We start from the raw sequence: 23,500 nt of genomic DNA, 5'->3' as shown, positions 1-23,500 counted from the left end.
TAGATCATTTTTTAGGCCCCTCTACTTGCAGCTAGTCAGCTCCATGAGATGGTATTTGATGGTTTCTAGAAGGAAAAAGAACCTCCCTCAGCCCTGCTCTGTAGTGCCTCTCTCTTCCTGTGCCCAGTTACCTTCTCCTGGGCTGAGCCCTCAGGCACAACCGGGAAATAGGCGGGCTGCCATCCACCTGCGGACCCAGCTCCTGCTGGGCTTGCCTACGTCATTTCCTGTCCGGGGCAGAACTTCCCCACCGTCAGCCACTGCTTTCCCCAGATCCCAGGGGGTTTCCCAGAGTCAGAAGGGGGATCCACACGGGGATTAGGTGACGAGGAAATTGAGACATAGGACTTACCGGAGCAGGCAGCCTGGCACAAAAGAGGCCACCCTGCAGCCTGTTGCCTAGATAATCCTGCCAGCTCACCCGCCACGCCTGGAGTGGACTTCATTCTTCGGGGTAAAGCACGTGCTTAAGGAAACTCCCGTTACAATGTAGCTACAAGCCTGTAACCTCTAAAGCATGGAATTCCAAACTTGTGGTTCATGGATCCTTGCTAACAGACAGACAGTAACCCTTGTATGTGAATAAAAGACAAGATGGTGAAATCCACAGGCAGAGAGAAGAGGCCAAGATTAGAACTGGAAACTCTTGAGATCGGTGACCCTGGGAGAAAAAGAAAAGCAGGTTCCCTGCACATGGGTGCTGGTCACATGAGACGCTGGGCAGTCTGTTAACCCAGCAGATCACAAAACCCGGGTCTGCGGTCTCCGCCTCCACAGAGGGCACTTGACTCATGGCCTCCCCAGCCTCCTTCTCTGCTTCCCCTGGGGCACTGTGATCTGGGGACTCAGAGTACTTTTAAAGTATCGACGTCTCCATCCAGGGAGCCTAAGGGTTTATAATATCCCGTGAGCCAAATAAGGAAGTGGGCTGCCTCCTCCTCTCCTTTGGAAAAATTGTTACTATTGAAGTCTGGACCTGGGTCTTAAATATCAATACAATGAGAGCTTGGTCCTGGCAAGAAAAAAGAAAAATTCAAGGACACTGCCAAAAAGGGAATAGCAGGCACAGAGGCAGAACGAGAAAAGCACCTTCCCTGACTCCAAATATAAGCAAGTCCCAAGCTGATAACTTAAGAAACTGGCGTAAAATGATTAAGTGCGATGTCCATCTTTTTCCAGGAGGAGAAAAAGTGGAAGCAAATTTTTCTCTTTCTCTAAGGTCTTCCAAACGTTTATTCTGGCAGCTGTGGGGTAGGGCAGGTAGGGGCTGGCTTTTTCCCCCTCTGGTTCTTCTCTGCCTAGTCAGGGTTTAATATTTATCAAAGGTACCATGTCCAGTCTTAACAAACGCTGAATAATCAGACAGTTGGTTTCTTCTCTGGCTCGTCCAGCAGCCTGCTCCTTGCTGAACAAGATTGATGAGACGGGCGAAGCAGGGAGGGAGCTGGCTGCTGGTAGATGTTTAATTAATGGATTTGATATTTCTGTCAGCAAATGTTGTATTGGAACTGGCATCCTGGTAAACTTGGGGCCCCCTGCTTCTGACAGCATTCTCATTGTCAGGCCACATGGCCATGCTGCCTTGGACTGTGGGAGGCCAGGCCTCCCTGGGGGCAGAGCCTGGGCATGACCCACACCCATCAGCTGCAGAAGTTAGCTGACAGTCGTTCTATTAAAGGTGTCCTTGTTGGGGCCTCTCCCCAGAGTGGTCTGCACCTCGGCCTGGAGCCTCCTTTCCTTTTAGCTGTGGGATGTGTATTTTGTTCCTTCTTAAAGCTATCAGTGATCCCTGCACTGACGGACTTGTGCAGCTGTGCTGTTTCCTATTCCTGATGAAAGAGGCATGAGTCCCAGGGCTGCCCTTGACACAGAAGCAATGGCTCATTATCCAGAATCTGCTCTGCTGGTGAGGCCAGCACGGCCTGGCTCGGAGCAGGGCTGTGGGTGGGTGAGAAGGACCAGCCCACAGCTAGGTCCCTGGCTCTGAGCGAGGGTCCTTGACACATGTGAGCCCCCCAGGCCTTGAGTGTTCAGGCTGGTGCAGTTGGGGTTCTGTGTTGTATTGTGTCATCAGCCACCGAACCACCAGCAGATAGTTACCTTGGATAGTTCCAATGTAAAGGTTTTGTGTTTTTCCAAATAGAAGTAAAAAGATCTGCCTTTGGGGGTAGGGGGTTCTCACAGTGGAATGTTTTGAGTCTTCCCCGCCAAAGATACAGAACAAGACTTCTTTGGCCCATTAAGACTCAGAGTTGTGCTACCAGCAGGCTTCATGGTTCATAAGGAGGCTGATGGTTGTTAGAAAGAGGACCCCATGCCGTCTCATGGCAGGACATTATCTCACTGCAGAAATCATGGAAGCTCACAGCCCTTCGTTTATTCAGTAGTTATTTATTGAGTGTATTTGTTAGGCACTGTTCTGCACACTGGTGCAAAAGTAAGCAATTTTAAAAGTCCTTCTCATTCTTAGGGAGCGTAAATATTTGGGGGTTATTGGAGAATACACAGATGGGAATCAAATACAAATTATCCCTCATGTGCAATAAAGAGAAATAAAGCAGAGTACAGGGATAGAGGGGAACCTTTGGGGCCAGGGGAGGTGTGTTTCATTCAGACTCCCTCTGAGAAGATACCTGAGTGAGGTGAGGAGTGAGCCATGGGGACTCCTAGGGAACAGGTGACAAATGTAACAGCAGGTGCATCAGCCCTGAGGTGGGAGTAGGCTGGGTGGGTTTAAGGACCAACAAGGAGGCCATCGGGCTGAGGTGGACAGAGCAAGGAGAAGGGTAGGAAGGTGGTGAGGTCAGATCAGGAAGGATCTTCTGACCTTGAAGGCAGCATTGGCCATGAACCTTCCAGAGAGCTGAGCAAGTCTGTGTGATTCCCTTGGTTCCTGCGGCACACACCAGGTCCTTCCCGCCCCGAACGCCTTCCTGTAACTGTGCTGTCGGAACCAGGCGTTTGAGGCCTGCTCCAGGCTGTCGACATCGCTGTCCTTCATATGTCAGCCTTCTGACCTGCCAGGATGCAGGGTGGCCTAGTGGTTACGAGCTGGACCCGGTCTGCTCAGGGCCACAGCCAGCTGCGGCTTTCTACTAGAAGACTTGCATTTGGCTCTTTTTACAGTGCAAAAACCCAACTTGAAAAAAGAAGTCAAAACAAAACCAAAAGCCCAGAGCTACATTTGTATCCCCAAACATTATCACTAGTAAAGGCAGTTACTTAGCTGAGGCATTTGTTTCATTTAACTTACCAGGGACTAAACTAGCCTGATTTACACCAGTGTTGGTTCTCATGATCTGTCCCCAGTCACCTTTTAGAGGTAAGAAACACTCCCAAAAATGTTGCCTTGCAAGAGTTGGAAGACCCCTCCGCCAAAAAAAAACAGAGCTGCTGAATGATGTTTAATGAGTCCCCACAGCTGGCAAGGGTGTTATTTATCACGCTGAGAGGACACACCTGCCTTGTTCTGTGTTGTTAGCGGCTTCCCCTGCAACCTGCGTCCCTGACAACAAAAGCAAGACCATTTGGCTGCAGAAGTTTGTCACCCACCACGTCGGCCAACAAACTCTCCGTAGGCTAGCTGGTTGGGGAGACTGGGGATGGCCAGCACCTGGGGAAGTGTGATTGGGGGAGCACTCTCTGCCCCACCCTGGGATGTGGAGCTGAGATGGGGCCCATCCCTCCTGCTGTGCGCCTCCCTCCAGAAGTGCTCAGGCAGGAAGAAAAGCAAAGCTCCCCAATGCCACATTGATGAACGGCTTAGAATAACAAAGCTGAGTTCATCAGAGGCCTGTCTTTTGGAATCAAAGCCTTGGAGGGAGACGGAGGAAAGAAATGAGGCGCCCGCACAACAGAAGATTTTAGTGGGTACACGCTCATGACCGTGGCTGCCCCACCAGCTGGAGTCTTGGCTGAGATTTTAGATCACAGGTGGTTGCAATGAAGCTTCATGATCTTCGCCTGCATTCAGAGGAATGGAGGTTTCAGGTCCAGCCTCGTGGTGGTGGCATGCGCCCTCTACTGGGCAGATGACGCGCTCCGCTTCAGAGGGACACTGCCTGCCTGTAGGATGCTCAGAGGCCAGTGGTGAGTGCTATGAGTGATCCTGGAAGCCGTCTCAGGTGCCCACCTGCTCTGTGAGCTGCCCGTGTACACAGAAGGTGGTTTAGGGAATTGAAGTCCTAGCTCCATGGAGGGTCTGGTTACTTCACAGCCTGATCTGAACAGCCACCCACGGGGGTCCACTGGTTCAGAGGTTGCAGTCTTGCTTCTCCGAGGGGGACTGGAGTCCTGCCCTCCTGACTGCGGCACCAAGTGGAGCTTCACTCTGGCTGCACCCTGGGTGGCCTTTTTTCGTAGAGGTTCACACCACGTGGTTTCTTCTGTTGGTTGTTTTCAGTTTGACTTTACTTGTACACCTAGAAAAGGGAAAGCTATTTTGAGTATTTGCCAAGCTAGTTTAAAGGCACACGTGAGGTCATTGGGTGGTGAACTGCGTCCAATAACAGCAAATTAGATGAATTTAAAGAGTGCTTTTTTCCTGTGGTGTATGTGCCTCCTGAGCCGAATTGAATTATTTGATTAAACAAGCTCATGTCTTCTAGATGTTTTAGTCAACTATAAACCCATTAAAAAAACCAAAAAACAAAAAAAGACCCTTTAAAGGAGTTCTGATATTTTCATGAGGAAAGCTTAGGCTCCTTAACTGGATCTGCAGGGCAATTCATTCGTTCAACAAGCGTTAGGTGCCCGCGTCGGGCCGGGTACTGATGATGTGACAGCCTGGAACGTGGCCCCTGGGTCCTGCTGAGGCCTCTGGTCTAGGCTGAGCAGGCGGGTGAGGAAGCCGAGCGTCTGTCAGGGGGCAGGGCTGTAGCACCAAGGCTGAGAAACCCTGCTTTACGGAAACCTGCTATGGCCCTTACCTGTTTTCTCACTGTTACCCACCTGTTCCTCACCCCTGCTAGGCTGGGCCCTCTCTGTGGGCAGCTACCTTGAGTCTTGTTCATTTTTCATCCCCTAGCCCCTGGCAAGGCTCCTGGTACAGAGAAGCGCATCAGGAAGTGTCTGATGGATGAGTGACAACCTTGCCCTGTGTCACCCCCGGGGCCAGAACTAGGCTCAGCAAGTGGGAGCCTTTGATGATAAAACAGCATCCGTCTCGATGCTTTTTCTTTTATACTTTGCCCTCACCACCAAGTCAGGTTTACTCTCTGGAGACACGAAACATCAGTTGTGCTCATTATAATAAAAAATAAATTGTCGACGAAGATAACAGTCTGATATAATTAGTTACATGAGGGTATACATATTTACCAGCCTTATCTCATTTGATATCCTGTGGGGAGGCAGAACATGGTCCTTTGCCTGATTCTCCATAGAGAGAGTTCCTGACCATGAAGGGGGTAATAATCTACTTGGTGGGAAGGGGTCTGCTGAATATAAAGACGTAAGGCCAGTGGTTCTCGACCTAGAGTAGTGCCAGCATTGCACTCACTAGTCAGAGCCTCATTCCTGTAACTCTCAGCAGTACATCCGCAGGTGAGCTGACGAGGGAAGCTGAGTCCATCTGAACTGAGGTTGAAAAGGAGCTGCAGTGTCCCGTTGCCAGGATGGGACAGTGTCCTGGAAGGTAGCTTTGAGCCACATTTTGAAGGAGATTGAAACCTCCTTGAAGTTTGAAGGAGTTGGGTCGTGTTAATGGAGGGTTAACAGATGGCTTGGAGCTTTTTGCAAGCCTCTGCCAGTACTGTGTGTCTGCTCTGCTCAGTAAGGATCCTTAGAGAGCACGCCGCCTGCAGACTATCAGCAGCTCCCCAGAGGGGCCAAGGCACCTAAGTGGGAGTCACTGCCTTCTGAATTCCTAAGGGGAGAACAGCAGACCTCACTCCTGGACTCCAGCCTTGTTGAAGTTCTCTCCTGACCCTTTCTACCGGATGCTGGGGGTTGGGGGGCGCAGTTCTCTTAACTCACCTCTTGGTGCCTTAAGCTTATCTTTAAAGCCAGGAGGAAGGGAAGATGGCATTGAAACCTAACCAGTTGGAATTCAAACCTCTCCAAGGCTTCTGCCCTTTAGCCAGCATCCCTGGGGCCTCCTTTCCTGCTTTTCCTGCCACGGGGTCTAGCAGCATTTCAGGGGAGTGCAGGTGGGTCCTCTGGGAACTGTGTGATCCTCTCTCCCCCTGGATTCCATGCCACAGTCTCCTAGGTAGCAATTCTGGTAGGTCACCATCTAGTCTCAGCTACTGTGCACAGGCTGGTTATCACGTGTTCTGTTATTGTACTGAGGATGGCATTTTGAGGCTCTTTCTACACAGGTTGGGAAGAAGCCTCTCCCCAGTAGGTCATAAAATGTACCCAAGATAGCCAGCACTGATTTCTTCAACCAAAGGGAGCAAGATTGTTTATGCTTATCACTCAGACCAAAACCTGGGAGCCTGTCTTTCCCTCATTTTTTTGTCTTTTGCCACACCTAGCACAGGGTACTGTGCTTAGTAAAATAGCAGCTTCATTGAACATAATTCACATACTCTAGTTGAAAGTCAATAGCAAGGCTCCTTCCCTTCCCCAGCATCTGAGCTGTGCGGGTCCAGTGAGACAGACACGGGCAGGGGCGGGTGAAGACCAGGGATAATTCTTCATTGTGAGCTTTAGGCTTTCCTGAGACTCAAATATGAGAGCTCAAAATGTACCAAGACACGGAACTAAATACAAGAAGGCCAGTTATCAGTGTAAGATCCTGAACACAGCATATGAGCTTGGCGTAGACTTTTCATGAGGTTTTTGTGGGCGTTGTAAAACCATAAACAGTGGTAAACTCATCTGCCCTGTTCTAATGGGATTTTTCTTTCAGTGTACAATTTTAATCCCCAAATGAAAGCAGCTTTGGCCGATTCAATTTTCTTTAGTAAAAAGAGCATTTAAACATAACCAGCTGAAGATCAAACCTCACAAAAGGAGCCTTTCCTCTGCCCGGCTTCGCAGGCAAATATTCTTCCCCCTGCTGTCTCTTTCAGCGAGTTGCAGACCTGGAGCAAGAAAATGCGCTCTTGAAAGATGAGAAGGACCAGCTTAACAACCAAATCCTGTGCCAATCTAAAGGTAGGTGCCAAAGTGCAGGACTTTTCATTTGGATTTGAAGTTCTTTTCCACACTAATTTTCCCCAAAGATTTCTACCAAGCGTGTAGTTAGCCAGGATGCTGCAGTGGGGAAAGGGTTTCAATAGGAGAGAGATGAAAAAGAAGGGTGATCTTTAAGATCCCGCTGCCGACATTTGGTTTCAGGAGTTTTAATCACCTGAGTGCACAGACTCACCCAGCATGGCCTTTAACTGTCTTAAATTTCCCTTTAAAAATTGTTTCTTTCCACTGATATGAATCATAAGTTTTGGTGGGAGAAAAGCCCACCCATGTTACCTTTTTGCCTTCCCTCCTTCCCCCCACCTAACCTGCGGCCTTATCTCCTCGCATCTCCTTTAATCTCTCTGCACAAGAACCTGAAAGACCAGGAATAAGGAAGAAACTCTGGAACAGAACCTGGGTTCTTCCAGCATTGCTGCCAGCAGTTGCTATGACAGTTGTTGTAAGAGAGAGTCTGGCCTGTTAGCCGAGCGAGTTGTCGTGTGTGCGGCCGGCTTCTCTCCCCAGCCCCTAGGGGCAGAGTGGGCCTTCCCCGCTCCGAAGACTGCAGCCGAGCCTTGGGAGCAAACCTCCCTGGGCTCTGCAGAGGGTGAGGTCGCTGAATAAACTCGCCAAGTATCTGTGTTGTGAGCTTGTTGTGGGCAGCCTTTTAACAAGAGTTTAGTCAGAAGGCACGAGTGGTCACGCTCTAGGGGAAGCCATGCTAAGCAAAAGTGCAGCTCCGTGCGCTTGCTTTCCAGATGAATCTGCCCAGAGCTCCGTCCAGGAAAACCTCCTGATGAAGAAGGAGCTGGAGGAGGAACGCTCCCGGTACCAGAACCTCGTGAAGGAATATTCCCGGCTGGAGCAGAGATACGACAACCTTCGGGACGAGATGACCATCATAAAGGCAAGGAGGGCGGTTCTCCCGCCCACCGGCTTTGCAGCCCTTGTCCTCGCGCCGCTGCCCCTGCAGTGCCGTCTGGCACAGCGATGCTTGGTGATCGCTGCGGCACGAGCAGTGTCGCCTCCCCGTGTCAGTTGTCACCCGTCCCGCGGGCGGTTCTCACACAAGCAAGTAGCTGGGCAGTGAGTCCTTCCCAAGGGCAGCTCCTTTCCCACCTTTGGGGTCTTATGAAGATCTCGGTTAGGACTTGAAGGAAAATTCCACCCACGTAAATGTGTTCTCTTTCTTGTTTCCTATTCTGGGAGAATCCCTGTGTGGAAACAGGAGTGGTGTGGGGAGCACGACCTGCAAGGGTCTGACGGTTTCTCCTAATCCTCGATGCCACGCAGACACAGGGGAACGTTTTCATGTTTCAAGATTTGTCATTCTCTTTTACCCCATGTAACTGTTCCCTCCAGAAAGGCGTATTCAGACGAGACTGAATAAGTTAATTGCATAGGAACCAGGAAGAGAAGCTGAGTAGGAACATATATAGAAGTCTAAAACTTTCCTACCAAGATCAGTTTTTACTCTCAGCGCCCAATCAGATGCAAGGGGGGAAAAGAGTAATTTTTAAGTGAACAGTATAAATGATAAGCTCTCTTTCTAATATGCTTACTATTTTCAGAAACAGAATTGGTGGAGTGCAGGTTGAAGCAGGGGCCTTGAGGGGCCGGTGTGCAGTGTTCTCTTCAAGAGGGAGGCGGTGACAGGACTGTCTGTGTACTTCAGGCTGTTCAGGGGTTAAGGGTCTTTTCCCCAGGACTTTTCAGAGAAATTGGCCCAATGTTAGGGATTTGCATTTCATTTAGAGGGAACACAGACCCACTGTAGAACTGTGTTCTCTTCCCAGTGTAATTTTGTTGCTTAGCTGGACGGATGTAAGAACTGTAGGTGAAATTTCTCGTGGGAACAGCTCTGTTTAGCCATCATTCCAAGAAACAGTGGTACCTATTTTTGTTGACAAAGGAGGCAAAAGTCCAATTCTAGAGTCTACTGTTATTTGAAAAATAATAGTTCTCGTTAACATTAGTTCATTATGTGTTTTCACATGTTTCTCCCTAAACAGCAAATCCCAGGCCACAGGCGGAACCCATCAAACCAGAGTAGCTTAGAATCTGACTCTAATTACCCCTCCATCTCGACATCTGAGGTCGGAGACGCAGAAGATGCCCTCCAACAGGTGGAGGTGAGTAAGACAGGCTCTTGGCTGTTGTCTGTGCTCCAGAGGGAGGGTCTGTGACCTGTGTGGAGCTTCCCCCACCAGCGCTGTTCTGTTTCTGGGACCACAGTTCCCCGGGCTCATTCCTGACAGCAGGGTCACTCGGACTGCGGCGGACTTTATAGACGGTTCTCTGGAGTTAATATTTACTGTGCAAGGCAATACATTATTGTTCCCGCTCTCCATAAAGGAAGATCCCTGATTCCTCTTGCAAAACTGAGGACCTGTTGCAGAGAGGTGAAATAGCTGGAACAGCTGAGTCATTAAAAGAGATATAATTTATCATCCCCATTTAGTATCACAGCACATATAGTAATATCAACAAGAAAATGTCCCTTCCTGACTTAGAAGCTGGCTAAAACTCAGAGGACAGCAACAAATATTTGCAACAACAGATATTTGCTGAACGAAATGTATCTTTGTCGGTAATAGCCTCTAGTCACACAGTGGTCTTTATAGTCTGTGTGTAATTTTATCAAAGGCACATAGACACACAGTTTTTCCTCTGGCATTTGAAAAGCAGAAAATCACAAGCACGTAAAACCGTATGAAGCACATGAAGATAGATGTGGAAGAGGGACGGTTATAAAAACAAATGTGCTTTGATCACATCCTTGTGCCAGGCACTGCTGGTGGGTACTGGAGAAACAGCAGTGATCGAGCCAGAGAAGGTCCCTCCCCTCGTGGAGCTTGTCTGATGGAGAGTTAGACACTAATCAGTTGATGGAAGAAGCTTATAATACAATTGCAAGTACCGTTAAGTGCTGTAAAGGGAAGTGAAGGATGGTGAGAGATGGCGAGTGATGGAATAAAGGGTGGAAGGATAGAAAAGGAGGTCCTCCAGGTAAAGGTCTGTCTGCTGTACAGTTTGGTGTGGTTTGCTGCCTGCTATATGTACTTAGTAAGCATTTAATAAATGCTGGCTTAAGGCCCTTGGTTTTGCTCTGCAGTCTCCTAAGTCTGGGTCCCAGAGGCTTCGGTCAGCCTGAACTCCAGATGCACCACCCAGGTGTTTGTATATGTGATGGTTTACGTGCAGACATAAGCACTTCCATCAGTGGATTTATTTTCTTCCGGGAAGCTGAGGCTGGTTCTTGGGATTGGCCAGAGCAGCAAGCCCAGTGCTGGCTAAGTACGAAGCATTCATTAAGTGCTGGCTGAACCAAATTATGTTGTCCCTTATGTACAAACATGTACTTTTAAGATCCATGTGGATATGCTTGTGCCGATACACATGTTTGTCCGTGCACACCCACACGTGACAGACCCTGGAGGACAAACCCAGGCATGAATCTGAAGGAAGAAATCTACTGGGAAATTGATGCTGCAGGATCTGTTGGATAAATGGGTTCCCTGGCAGGACAAGCGTTGATTTTGATTCAAGGTGCAGTCAAGTGGTGTTCGACAGCACATTTAACGGTGATTAGTAAGCACGTTGATCCTTCATCAGGAAGCATTATATCCTGAGTTTTACAACTTCTCTGTGTGAGACCATTTTCCAGGAATGAGCTCTTTTTTAGCTTCCAAATAAAAAGGCTGTGTCTTTATCCATTTGTTCCTAGAGTATATGATTGGTCATCTTAGGTGGCTCACACAGGAGGAATATAAGTGGCTGAGACTCAGATGTTATGTAGACAGAAAATGAGCCTGGAGCACCAACTTTAACATGAGAATGATAGTTGGTTGGCATTGTCTTTGTGTCAGAGGCGTGGATTGATGTTTGAGAGGGAGAGGGAGGACAGACGGCCGACGGAGACAGCTGACACTGAGGGTGCCGTGTGTTCCCTAAGGCATCTGTGCTATTAAAACCTCTTCTTCCCACTCCCTGTCTTCCTCGGAAGGAAATTGGCCTGGAGAAGGCGGCCATGGACTTGACAGTCTTCCTGAAGCTGCAGAAGAGGGTGCGAGAGCTTGAGCAGGAGAGGAAGAAACTGCAGGTGCAACTGGAGAAGAAAGAACAGCAGGACAGCAAGAAAATCCTGGTGCGTGAAGGAGCTGCGAGCCCGCAGGGCCGCACCCTGAGGGTGCTGGCGTCAGAATAACCCAGCTCACTCCTGCCAGGGCTCACGGGGTCAGGTGTGACCACGAGAAGTCATGCTGGGGCTGGGTTTCAGGGAAGAGCTTCATCTTGTCTTGATGGCATATTGAATCTTCTCTGCAAGTGCCCACATCACTCCAGTCGGACAGGAGTCAGCTTCCCCAGTACCTTCAGGGCAAAGAATTTACAGTGGTGAAGCCAGCAGGGAGCCTGTGTCATTGTCACCCACTTGCAAAGAGAACCAGGGTGTAATTAGAGTATAAACACAGTTGACCTTCGAACAACTCGGGCTAGGGGCGCCCAACCCTCTGCACAGTTGAAAACTCACCCGTGACTTATAGTCGGCCCTGGTTCTGCATCTGAGGATTCAACCAATCACAGATTGTGTAGTGCTGTAGTATTTACTATTGAAAAAAATGCACGAATAAGTGGACCTGTGCAGTTCAAACCCATGTGATCCAAGGGTCGACTATATAAGCGAAAGTCGAATCTTAGAGAAAATCAATGCCTGTTTGTATCTGGAATCTGGTGTGGACTTGAGTTTAGTCCCATTGGGTCAGGGGCAGAACAAGTTTGCAGTCACCCAGGACTGCAGCCTCTCCTCAATCTAAATTATCATCAGTATCTTGGGTCTTGAAAAGATATTTTTTGAAACCTTAGTGTCCCCAGATGTATCACTCCATCCCAAGGACCCATTGGGCACCTATGCTATGCTCAGCACTGTGCTGGTGCCGGACTCATAGTAGGTGTTCAAAGTGTTTATTAAATGAGGGAGATACAAACAGAAGAGAAATCCCCCCATTAACTAGATTATAAATTCGAGGAATGTGTAATCTAGGTTAGGAGGACCAGACATAACACGGGTGAAGAATAAAAAATAACATTGGTAGCACTCAAATAAATGCCAGATTGAGTACAAACAGGTTGGTGCTGTAGGAATAGAGAGCAAGTGGTCCTCCACTTGCTATGAGGACTGCTTCTAATGGGATATGAGGCCGTTTCGGACATGGCTCATATCATTAGCTGACCTCACTGTGGGTTTGTGAAAGGCCTTGGGTCTGTTCTCAGGCTTGAGTTGCCCCTTGCGGGGTTTGACCCCCTCCCTGCATCCTCAGCCCTACCCCCACCCCACCCCTACACACTTTCTCCTTTTGTAACACCCAACTTCCCTTTCCAATCAAATGTGATACAGATGTTGATCGGTATTACTGGTAAATTCTTGGGGTTTTTCCTGAGCAGTAAGTGGGGAGGTAAATCTTGCTGATGGATTTAAATCTTTCAGGTGGATTAGATTCAGAATGGAGGGTGAAAGGATTAGGTTTATAAATGACTTATTCAATTAGAAGAGAATCTGCCCTGACAGGCGCACAAATCAAATAGATGAAAAGCTGCACAGACGTCAGACAATGCCTGACGTGAAAGTTCCTGGCCGCCCAGCTGTCCCTGAAGGCTCACTCTCCAGGCTCCCCACTGCAGAAATGCCAAATAATTTTGGAATCTTGGCTTTAGGACTTCTGCTTGTCTCGAAACCGGATAAAAAGGGGTATATCTTTCATTAAAAAATAATCACCGAGCAAAAGTTAGAACCGCAGGCTTGGCTCACAGCCCTGTAACGTGCATTGAGGATCTCTGTTTAAGAAGAATGACCTTGTTTCTGCCAGAGTTTGGTAAGAAAGGCAGAAGTGGGCCAGAGGAGAGTATGGAATCCCTCTGCAGAAACCCTGAAACTGAGCTGTCAGAGATCATGTTCTTGGATCTGCCCTGGGTCCCAAGAGAAATTCTGAGCCACCTAGGTCTCTGGTCTGGAGCGATATGGCCCAGGTCTTGGCTATAGAGAGAGGCCAGGCTCTGGATGAGGAATGACAGGGAGGTCTGTAGGGAGCCTGTCAGTGAGGGAGTCACCTAGCCTGTCATGCGGTGGGGCCTCTGGGACAGTCCATCCATGTGTTTGACTTCCCAGCCATCTGGCTCCCTTTCCCCGGGCCTGGCAGAGTCACCACGGCTATCAGGGGGATTCCAGCGGGCTGTCCACTTAGAAACATAACTGCTGGTCCACCCTAATACAGCTCCTCAGATTTGGATAGACGATCTCCATTTTCCAAGAACCTAATGCACTCAAAGGTAATCCATGGTCGTGCGGCAAGCCCATGCTACGTAGAACACAGGTGCAGACCTCTCCCCAGGCCAGCGGGTTATGAGCTGACCCTGAGCAGTCACATCCCCTACCACTGGGGATGGTGGGAGGCGAAGCAGAGGCTGGTACCCTGGAGCGTTGCTTTCCCAGGTTGCAGGCTGGAAACAGTGCAGCCGGTGTCACAGTCCTCGACCTGGAAAGGGCTGCTCAGATCCAGCCCCAGTCTCCAAGCCTGGGACCCACCTAATCCATCCACAGCTGGACTTCAGGTTGCTAGCACTGTGGATATCTAATTAAGCACTGTCAGGTTTTAGCCCCAAAACCCATCTTATTCAGGGACTGTCACTCACTACTTGAAATCACCCCGAGCAGTTAACCATTTGTGAAGGTGTTTCTACCCCTTCTCATTGGACAAGTCAAGTCCAATAGCTGCCAAACAATGATAGGAGTCATTGGCTCGGCTGAGTCCTAATGGGCTAGTGTTCCTGTTGTTGCTCTCCACACCCACCAGCTGTGGAGCTGTGAAGTCAGACAGCATTCATGGTGCTCCGTAGTGGGCCAGCTGTCACACTGCCTATTGTAGAGCGACGTAGAGGAAGCAGCTTCTCCACAAGGTGCTTAGAGTGACTTAGTTGGGAAAGCAATATACATGTGCGCACACACACACACACACACACACACAGCCCCGCCAAAAAAAAAACGAAGAGGGGCTCTTAAACCTCATAACAAGTACATCATTACTATATGTTAACCTTCCTAGTAAGCACACAAGTCTAATGGTGCGGGTTTCCTAGGACTACTGAAACAAAGTACCGTGAACTAGATGGCTGAAAACAACATAACTTTATTCTCTCATGGTTCTGGAGACCAGGAGCCAACAATGAAGGTGTCAACAGGGCCGTGCTCTCCTAAAGGCTTTTGGGCAGGATCTGCTCCATGCCTCTCTTTGAGTGTCTGGGCTGCTGGCGGCCCTTGGCATTCCTCGACTTGCAGCTGCGTGACTCCCAGCTCTGCCTCCATCTTCAGTTCACGGGGTGGGGTGGGGTGGGGGGGTCTTCCCTGTGTGCGTGTCTTCTCCCCTTCTTATAAGGACACCAGTAACGGCAGACTAGGGACCATCCTAATGCCCTCATCTTGACTTGATTATATGTGCAAAGGCCCTATTTCCAAACTGGGTGACATTCACAGGTACCAGGGGTTAGGACTTCGGTGTATCTTTTTGGGGACATGGTTCAACCCATAACACAGTGTTATTTGTGTTCAACCTGTAGGTGCTTGTGAAGATTGTGTGAATAAAGTTATGTAGGGGATGTGGGCAGGCAGGAGGGAGCTCCGTGGTGGCCTGAGGTAGTGAGCTGCATCTTGGCAGGAAGGAGGCGGACATACAGAGGGTGGGAGTGCCGGGCACAAGCAAGGGCAAAACAAGCACGTCCTGACCGTGGTGGGAAATCGTCCTGTGGAACAGCTGCCTTGCAGCCCGTGCTCACCTCTCTGCCTCTTCTTCCATGCAGGCGGAACAGCCAAGTAGTGACTTAGATTTGGACCAGGACGCAGATCTAGCCTACAATAGTCTGAAGGTAAGATTCTTGGAAGACAAGCTTCCTTAACTCACCCTACGGAGGACGGATGATGGTGCTGGGCGACAGCAAGTCCAGTCCTGAGCTTCCGTCTACAAATAAGTGGAGCCTTAAGCCCACAGTTTCCCCTTCCCGCACTTGAGTTTCTTCATCTTTGAAATGAAGGAAAATTTGTATTTACTCCAAACACCCCTGACACAGAATGTATGAGTTTTCCACATCAAGCAATTCTCCAGTTCTCTGTGGACACCAACTAGGAGTCCTACAATTAAATTCAATTGTGGCACAAACTTCCGAGGGTTAACACAGACCCTGCTGGTTAGGGGCTCAGCCCCACATGACTGCCCCCTCTTCAGATGCCAATCACATCGGTGGGTCCCCAGGACTCTGCTACGATCATGGGTTCCCGTGCCCCCTTCCTCGCATTTGATAATTTGTTAGAACGGTTCACAGAACTCAGGAAAGCATTTTACTTGCTATTACTGGTTTACTGTGAAGGGTACAACTCAGGAAAGGCCAGATGGAAGGGGTGTGACGCATGTGGGAGGGGACTCGGAGTGTCCAGCCCTCTCCAGGCACCTCCACGTGTTCATCAACCGGAAGCTCCCAAACCCTGTCACTGACAGGTTTTGTGGAGGTTACACAGGCATGATGGGTTAAATCATTGGCCGTTGGCGTTTAACTCCATCTCCTGCCCTCCTCCTCCCCTTTCCTAGGGTCGATGGGTGGGCTGAAGGCTGCAGGGCTCTAACCCCAGGCTTGGGTCCTCTGGAAGCCCCCATCCTCCAAGAGTTACCTCAGCATAAACTCCAGCGTGGTTGGAAGGGGCTTATGATGAATAACAGAAACTTCCCTCACCTCATCACTCAGGCAATTCCAAGGGTTTAGGAGCTCTGTGCCAGGAACCAGGGACTAAGACCAAATATAAAGAAGATGTTCCTCTCACCTCTAACACTAGGAGGTTACAAGAGTTTAAGAAGCTCTTCCAGGAACCAGAGCCAGAGACCGAATATATATTTATTATTATGGCACATGTATCTTACCTACCTGATACAGTTTCAGTTAAAGTAAAATGTGCCGGTGGAATGGACTCACTTTGAAAAACAATCCAGACCAGCATGGAGATATGTAAGGCCGAGGGCTCTCCCAGCGTGTCCAGCAGGAGGTGGCCGGGTGGAGGGTGGAAGGCCTCGGGTCTGAGGACAAGCGGGCCTGCGTTTACTGCAGTGATGCGGCGGGCGGGCGGGCGTGGGGATGTACAGAAAAGGGGCGTTAGGTGGAGCATTCCCACTCCCCTGTCCTCTTTCCCAGAGACTTGGGAGTTGGGAATTTATCCAGTGTGCCAGGGCCACTCAGCCTGGTCCCACTTACAGGACTGCAGATAACTCTGGTAACAGCCATATTGCTCAGGAGAACAGCCCTGAGTCATTCCCACAGCTTTTTGAACAACTAGGGCCACACTAATGGTAGAAGAAGAGGGTGCTAGGTAGGTTTTTCTCTTTTGAATTATTGATTAGACTTACTTTCTCATGTGATATTTAAAAGATTTAACACCTTCCCAGGGGCAGGGGAGTCTCTTGCTGTGATAAATGCCTGTTACAGGGCTTTCTGTACGCCATCCTTCAGCTGTCTTTCCTGAGGGAGGCTTAGCCCCAGAGGAAGAAAAGGAACACGGGATCTTGTTACAGGCTATTGGGGCATCAATCTCACCCCTCATTTTAAAGATGATAGAATGGTCTATCCCAGTGGTTCTCTTAAGAGGGGTCCTGGGACCAGCGGCATCACCGGGATCATGCTAGAAATGCAGATTCTTGGGCTTCAGCCCAGACCTGCTGAATCAGCAGCTCTGGGGTGGGTCCGGCAGTCTGGGTTTTAACACACCCTCTGGGGATTCTGATGCCCACTCAACTCTGGTCAGAGCCAGAGGAAACTTCAGCCACCATCTGGTCCCAATCCCTTGAACCACCCCTGAGAAAGCAGAGGTTCCAGGGGTACAAAGTTGTACCAGAGTGAGGACCAGAGTGAGGACCCAGGGCTCCTGCCTCCCAGCCCAGTGCTCCTTCCCCAGGCAGTGCTGGCTTGTCCTGGGAGGGCACACTGCTAGCAGAAGGAAGATCACCCAGGCTCTGAGTGGAGTCTCAACTCCTGAACTTAATAACTAGACTCACCAGTAATCACCACACCCCAGGGCCCTTCTCATTTCTGCAGAATCACTCGTCTCCATGCCTGGTCCCAAATCTCCCAGAAATGACCACGTGTGTGGTGCAGTAGTGGGAAGGACCCTGGACCAGCCTCTGAACTCACTGTGAGCCTTCTCTGCTCCATCCTCAGCTTCCTCGTTCGTTCAGTAAAGGGGTTATACCCAATGATCTCCTAGCTTTGTGATCCTGTGGCTCTGTGATGAATGTGTAACCAGTGCCCAGTTGTCCATGTTCTTGGTTTTCTGTGGGAAATTTTGAATCCCATATATTCCAGGGCCCTGTCAGCAATTTATGTGTAATTATCAGACTTTAAATTATCTGACTTCATCTCAAACACAAAGTTAAATATTTTACCTAGAAAATTTTAAATACATTCCAAAACTGAGTTTCAATGGTATTTTTGACTCTGTATACAGGCGGTGTTTTCTCTGCTAGCACTGGCAATTGGCGGCTTTCCGTATGACCAAAACGATGTTCTTGGTCTGTTCTCCAGAACACGAGTCTATGTGACGCTCCTTAGAGGAGAGGGGCAGGGAGGCCTCTCTAGACAGATAAGTTTAGGGTATCAGGCGTTTTATACTCTCTCTTGGAAAGTCAAAAAATACATTAACATATTAGGGTTCCAGGAAGTCCTGTGTTAACACGTTTAAAATTGTTAACCTAGCATTTCCACAAAGAAGGGTTTCATAGCCAAGTACACCTAGAAATACGAACCCCACTGAATCGCTTAGAGGATTGCGACCATACAGGCATCATGTCAGATCCTTGGCACCGATAACTTGGGGGTCTGGGTTCAAGTCCAGGCCCCAGCTTTGACCACTTGCTGACACAGTCAGAATGTATACTGTGTGTCCCGTCGTTAACACAGGAAGGTTGCTCTTAGCTCCCCAGGTGGACGGGGCAGGTGGTTAAGGAAGGTGGAGGAGGAGGCCCCCCGGGGACGGTGCCCGGGCTCCAGGGAGTGAGTATGTCGCCGGGCTGCCTTCCAGAGGCAGGAGCTGGAGTCGGAGAACAAGAAGCTGAAGAATGAGCTGAACGAGCTGAGGAAAGCCGTGGCCGACCAGGCCTCAGAGCACAGCGCCACCCATGACACCCCTGACAGCTACTGCCTCCTGCTGAACCAGCTCAAGCTGGCCCACGAGGAGCTGGAGGTGCGCAAGGAGGAGGTGCTCATCCTGAGGAGCCAGATCGTGAGTGCCGACCAGCGCCGCCAGGCTGGCAAGGGCTCGGTGAGGAGAGGGGGCCGCGGGCGGGGCATTGGGGCCACGGTGGGGGAAGAGGTGTGTTTCTTAGGTTTCTTTACGCAGGAGGGCCTTCAACCTAAAATAGAGTCTTTTAGAGTCTCCTCTAAAAGTAGAGCAAGGTACCTGCTGTCCTCCCAGCATAACTTTTCACAGGAGACTTTGCTGGAAGTTTCTAGGATCTTCTGAAGTTACTCAATAGGAACATGTTCAAAAGGAATGAGGCTCAGAATTAGAGTAAACCTGGGCCACGGCCTGAGCAGCCCCCTTGGCCTGGTTTTCACCTCAGGTCTTGCCCCTTGCTATTTACTTTGTTTCCCAGGTAAAGAAAGTCTTCCCTCTCTCTCAGCTCTCCCGGGGTGACAAGTCCAACTTAGCGTTTGTTCCTAATGTTTCCCCCTCCTGCACAGATTGAGGAGCAGGCGGGAGGGGCCGGAGGCCACCTGGGCCGCTCTGGGCCTGGGCCCAGGGGGCAGGGCAGCTGGGGCAGGTGGGCAGCACTGAGCGTGCAGGATTCCAAACTAAGACAGATTTCAGTCACCTCCTCCGCCTTCAGGGAGCTTTCTCCTCCAGGGGCACCATCCTTGCCTCTCCCTCCCCGCCTCCCCCAGCCTCCCCTCATCCCTCTCTGCCTTTCACAGCCAGGCCTCTGACTGTGACTGTGATTCTCCCTGATTCTCCCAATGTGATTTTTAAAAGTCATGTTCCTGCCGGGGATTAACCGCTGTTATCTGAAGTCTTCTGGTGCCTTTGTCTTTTCTCAAAGGCTCGTTTTTCTCCCTCTGTGTATAAAGTCATTTCGTGACAATTGTTTGTATAACCAGAGTTATTTATTTTTTAATCTGGGACGTTCTAGGAGCCAAACATCAATGCCAGAACAAGTTGGCCTAACAGTGAAAAGCACGTGGATCAGGAAGACGCCATCGAGGCCTATCATGGGGTCTGCCAGACGAACAGGTAAGCCCCGCCTTGCGGTCACTGTGCCTGGAGGAGGCGACAGGGAAGGAGCCCTGCCCAGCCTGGTACTCGAGGGCCACTCCTCAGGCACTGACCTTGCGCTCAGCCTCAGGGTGTTGGTTTTTATAGGAGATAAATGAGGAGGAGCAGACTCGGTGAGTCCCATGCGCTAAGGAAGCCTGCTGTTAGCATCAGCGAGACTCCAGTGAGCACCCCTGGGGCATCCAGAACCCGGATCCTCTGAAAAGCACTGGGGAAGGGAGCGTCCCTGGGAGGTTTGACAGGAGGAGAGGGAAGGACTCTCCCTCCCTCCCAGAAAAGCCGCTGCGAGCGGCTTTTCTCGTTGAAACAGAAGCAGGTGCCAAGTGAGCCCATCTGAGTAGTAGCAGAGGGGCTGCTCCAGCTGTTTGCCCCATCTGCCAACTTTACTCAGCCCAGCTGGTGGACGCACACGACAGTGGGCCCCATGCCCTGTCATTTAAGACATGGAACCCAAGCCAGGCACTGCAGAGATTGGGTGGGAGAATGTGACCACTACCATATTGGCTAAAAGGAGATTTCCCTGGACGTTAGCCTAGACTAAATTCCAGGACTTTCCCACTTCCGGTCCCCCCTCAAGGAGGAGCTACACAGGGTTAAGGCAAAACAGAGTGACTGAGGGAGGCAGCAGGGCCCCGGGACACAGGACAGAGCAGGGCCCCCGAGGTAGTGCAGCCGAGCACTTGAGAGTGTGCACGGGGGTTCCATTCGCTTACCAGCTATTTAGGGACACTTCAAACCACTCAGTGCTCGGTTTCCTCACCTGTGAACTGGGGACGGTCATAGCAGCCTACCACATAGGGTGACTGAGGTTAGGCGAGTTAGTCCATGCAAAGCCCTCAGAGCAGTGCCTGCCTATGATAAGCATGCAGTAAACATCAGTGTTCTTATAGCCACTATTATTACCTGTGCCTCTGTGGGCACTTGTAAAACCGGAGCTGGCCTTCTCCCTGGCTACCTGTCTCTCTTTCTGAATGTTGATCAATCATTAAGCATTTATTTAAAATTGCTAAAAACAGCAAGTGCATCCAGAAAGTTGTCAGTAGTGGGCACTGGGAGTGCAGCATGAACCTGTTTGCAGGAGTGTCACCGAACGACGTGAGGACTTCCCAGGGCTTTGATTCCCAGATCTTCTCACCTGGCCCCTCTTTCTGTGGATGAGAAAACTGAGCTACTCAGGCACACGACGGGCCTGTAACTGAGTCAAGGTAGAATCCGAAGGCCAGACTCCCAGGCTGGGCTGCCCCCAGCCCACTGTGTAGGTGATCAGAAGGTGAGGGTATTTTAGCAGGCCCCCAGGAGGAAATGCAGTTTATTTCAAGAGGAGGGGAGAAGGAAATGAAGGTGAATCTCTGAATGCCAAAACTGAGTCAAGATTTAGTCATTTTAAATCATCTTGGGTGAAGATAAGAAATGAGATGAATAAGAAAAAGGAACACAGGTGATATTTTAACATTTTTTAAAGGGAAGAAGGAAACTGGGAACTTGGTCCTGACAAGCGAGTGTGCTTATCTTTCTGATCTTCATGGACCGTGGCTGTTATCAGCCCCCTTTTTGTTCATCCAGATGGTTGTCAGGCATCCAGACCTAAGTATAGGTATTCCCAGGGGATGCTTAATACCCTGGATTTGTCTTCCTTTGCAGCAATAATGATGATGGTGATAAAATAAAAATAGCTTTTCTTATATCTTAAAATAATTCAGTTCCCAGCAAACCCAGGGTACAATAGGGAATTAATAGCCTGTGAAACCGAGTTAAGTATAGAAAGGAGCCTCTGCCTGGGGGAAGGGAAGCCAGAGGAACCAGTGCCCCAGTTGCCCCGCACCTGGAAATGACATTGGTGGGTTTGTCTCTCTTCCAATTCCTTGAATCCCAGCAGCAAGGGAGGACAGCAGTGGGCAGGCTGGCAGGGCAGGAGGATTAGGATGTGATTCCTGGAGCCCAGACAGCGAGGGCATCCTTTCCAACAAGGGCTGCTCCCTGCAAAGGTGCTTTGAAGACAGAGTTGCTTTTCCTGTTATGGAGAGTGTTCTGGTTGAAATGTAAATTGTATTATGCAGGGATGATTTTGGAGTTGGGGTGACTGGAGAATTTATCGTCTCCCTAGAAAAACATATACACTGAATTTTGCTTCGATTTCTGGAGGGAGTATAGACACACCTCCCCACCCAATCACAGCCCCTCTAAGAGTACTGGTCTCCAAGTTCAGAACATTTTCACTTGCTAACTTTCATAGTTTATAGAGTTCTTTTTCGGTCTTTGCAACTGTGTCTTGTGTTTTCAAATTTGGAGCAAGAAGCCAGTGTTGAGGGCTCTGAGAACAGCCACAGGAATATGTAGAGCACTTCTGCTTCCAAACGCTCTCTCATTTTCACATCTGGGGAACTAAGAGAAACCAGCAACGTTATTACTATTTTATAAATGGCAGAACTAGGGTAAAGAGAAGGCTGGTCCGTGCCCCAGAGATGGGCTGCAGCAGACAGGCTGGGTGTTTGGAGAGGCCGTCTTCTCAGGGCTGTCTGGAACCAAGTGCATCAGGGTCTTCCCGGGAGAGACGGGCAGGTGGGCTGGGAGACAGAGGTTCCTGCTGCTCTCAGGCTGGCCTCGCCTCCGGGCGTGCACCCAGGTCACAGAGCTGCGTGGGGGCGGGGGTGTGGCCAGGGCTCAGGTCTGGCTCCAGGAACATGTTCCTTTGGCTGCTGGCCCGTTCCACTCAAGCCTTCCCAAGTCTGTGGAACTCCAGAGCAAGACTTAGGGTGCATTCTTGGACCTTTTCTCAGGTCCCAAGAAACCTCCTTGCAGGCCCTCTCCACCCAGCAGGTGCTGAGAAACTACATGAGGCCCTGGGCACAGAGAGCAGGTTTGCTGTTGCCACCTGGGCTTGGGCAGCTGACCCTGGGGTTATTACTCACCCCCTAACGGGCCTGCGCAGGAGGATGGAGACGTGTTCTCACCAGGAAGGGGTATGTGCAGCTGCCTTAGGATGGCTTGGAGTTTACGGTTCCTTTGGCCTTGAGCCCCAGTTGCTGCAGGCTGTCCTGCTGGGCAGGGCGAAGGAGGGGCAGCTTGATTCTGCTCAGCTCCTCTCACAAACCCAGCTCAGCTGCTCCTAGAAGCTCTCAGCTTTCTCCTACGGGGTGATCATTCCCTTATGTTCCCCCAAATTCTCTTGGTCCTGATCCATCAGCACAACTTCTGTCTGCTGTAATTCCATGGCATAACCATATTTATCCACGAACAACTCCCTCCTGTGTGGCCAGGCCTGTGGTCTCAACATTCCTCTTGCTCCTGGTATTGGGGTTGCTGCCTCCCATTTCTCAGAGATCCCGAATCTCTTGGGCAGTTGGCTAGAAAGTCCGGGTGGGAAGTAAAGAAATGAGAACATCCATGCAGCGCAAAGCGGTCTTTATAGAAATGGGACACCGAGCTGGCTGGAACTTTGCCTGTGTCTGTCCATGCGGTGGCAGGTCCTTCCGCTGGGCAGAGGGCCGGTCGTTGGGTCCTAGGTTTCACAGTCTCCACAGTGGGAAAATAATATTATCCCAGGTCTTTTCTGGTGCGTGCCATTTCCAGTTTTAGGTTATATACTGCCAATCTAGAAGAAACCTCTCCGATGACACAGCTGAGCACTTTCACTCACAGTGAAGGAGGAGGCCGGGGCCGCATGGGTGATTGGTCCGGGCAGGAGCTCCCTAGCCGAGGGGAGCCGTTGCCTGGGCGCTGTCAGAGGCTCTGCCCGCTGCTTACTCTTGTGTGTGTCTCTGGCCTCTTTGGGAACAGGGCTCAGCACAGGGGCACATACACAGGAGGTTCTCCATGAATATGGGTTGGTATTAAGTTACATCAAGGACTTAGCTTTATTTTAAAAAGTAATTTCCCGTGAGCTTGTTTGGGGGTTTCCTTCTCAAACCACCAAGGGGCGCTCCCTCCCCGGCCCTTGCCCCCAGTGGTGTGGAGGAGTGGGAGGGAGACCCCTTCAACGGGAACAAAAGATGGGCCTGGAGTTGGTTGACTGTTTTTTTT

General features: G+C 50.2%; 1 protein-coding gene across 1 annotated transcript in view; it reads left to right on the top strand.

Moving 5' to 3' along the window:
* MYO5B (myosin VB) overlaps positions 1-23,500 on the top strand; it is a 366,001-nt gene that overhangs the window by 318,286 nt on the left and 24,215 nt on the right. Inside the window, exons 23-29 of the mRNA XM_068562997.1 lie at positions 7,020-7,104; positions 7,884-8,032; positions 9,138-9,257; positions 11,132-11,272; positions 14,974-15,039; positions 18,230-18,469; positions 19,338-19,438. Coding sequence (XP_068419098.1) covers positions 7,020-7,104; positions 7,884-8,032; positions 9,138-9,257; positions 11,132-11,272; positions 14,974-15,039; positions 18,230-18,469; positions 19,338-19,438 — 902 coding nt within the window. The remainder of the gene's footprint in view (positions 1-7,019; positions 7,105-7,883; positions 8,033-9,137; positions 9,258-11,131; positions 11,273-14,973; positions 15,040-18,229; positions 18,470-19,337; positions 19,439-23,500) is intronic.

Source organism: Eschrichtius robustus, chromosome 14, assembly GCF_028021215.1.
Source record: "Eschrichtius robustus isolate mEscRob2 chromosome 14, mEscRob2.pri, whole genome shotgun sequence".
Lineage (NCBI taxonomy): Eukaryota > Metazoa > Chordata > Mammalia > Artiodactyla > Eschrichtiidae > Eschrichtius > Eschrichtius robustus.
The sequence above is the reverse complement of the archived record's forward strand: the minus strand, read 5'-3'. Positions and strand labels throughout refer to the sequence as shown.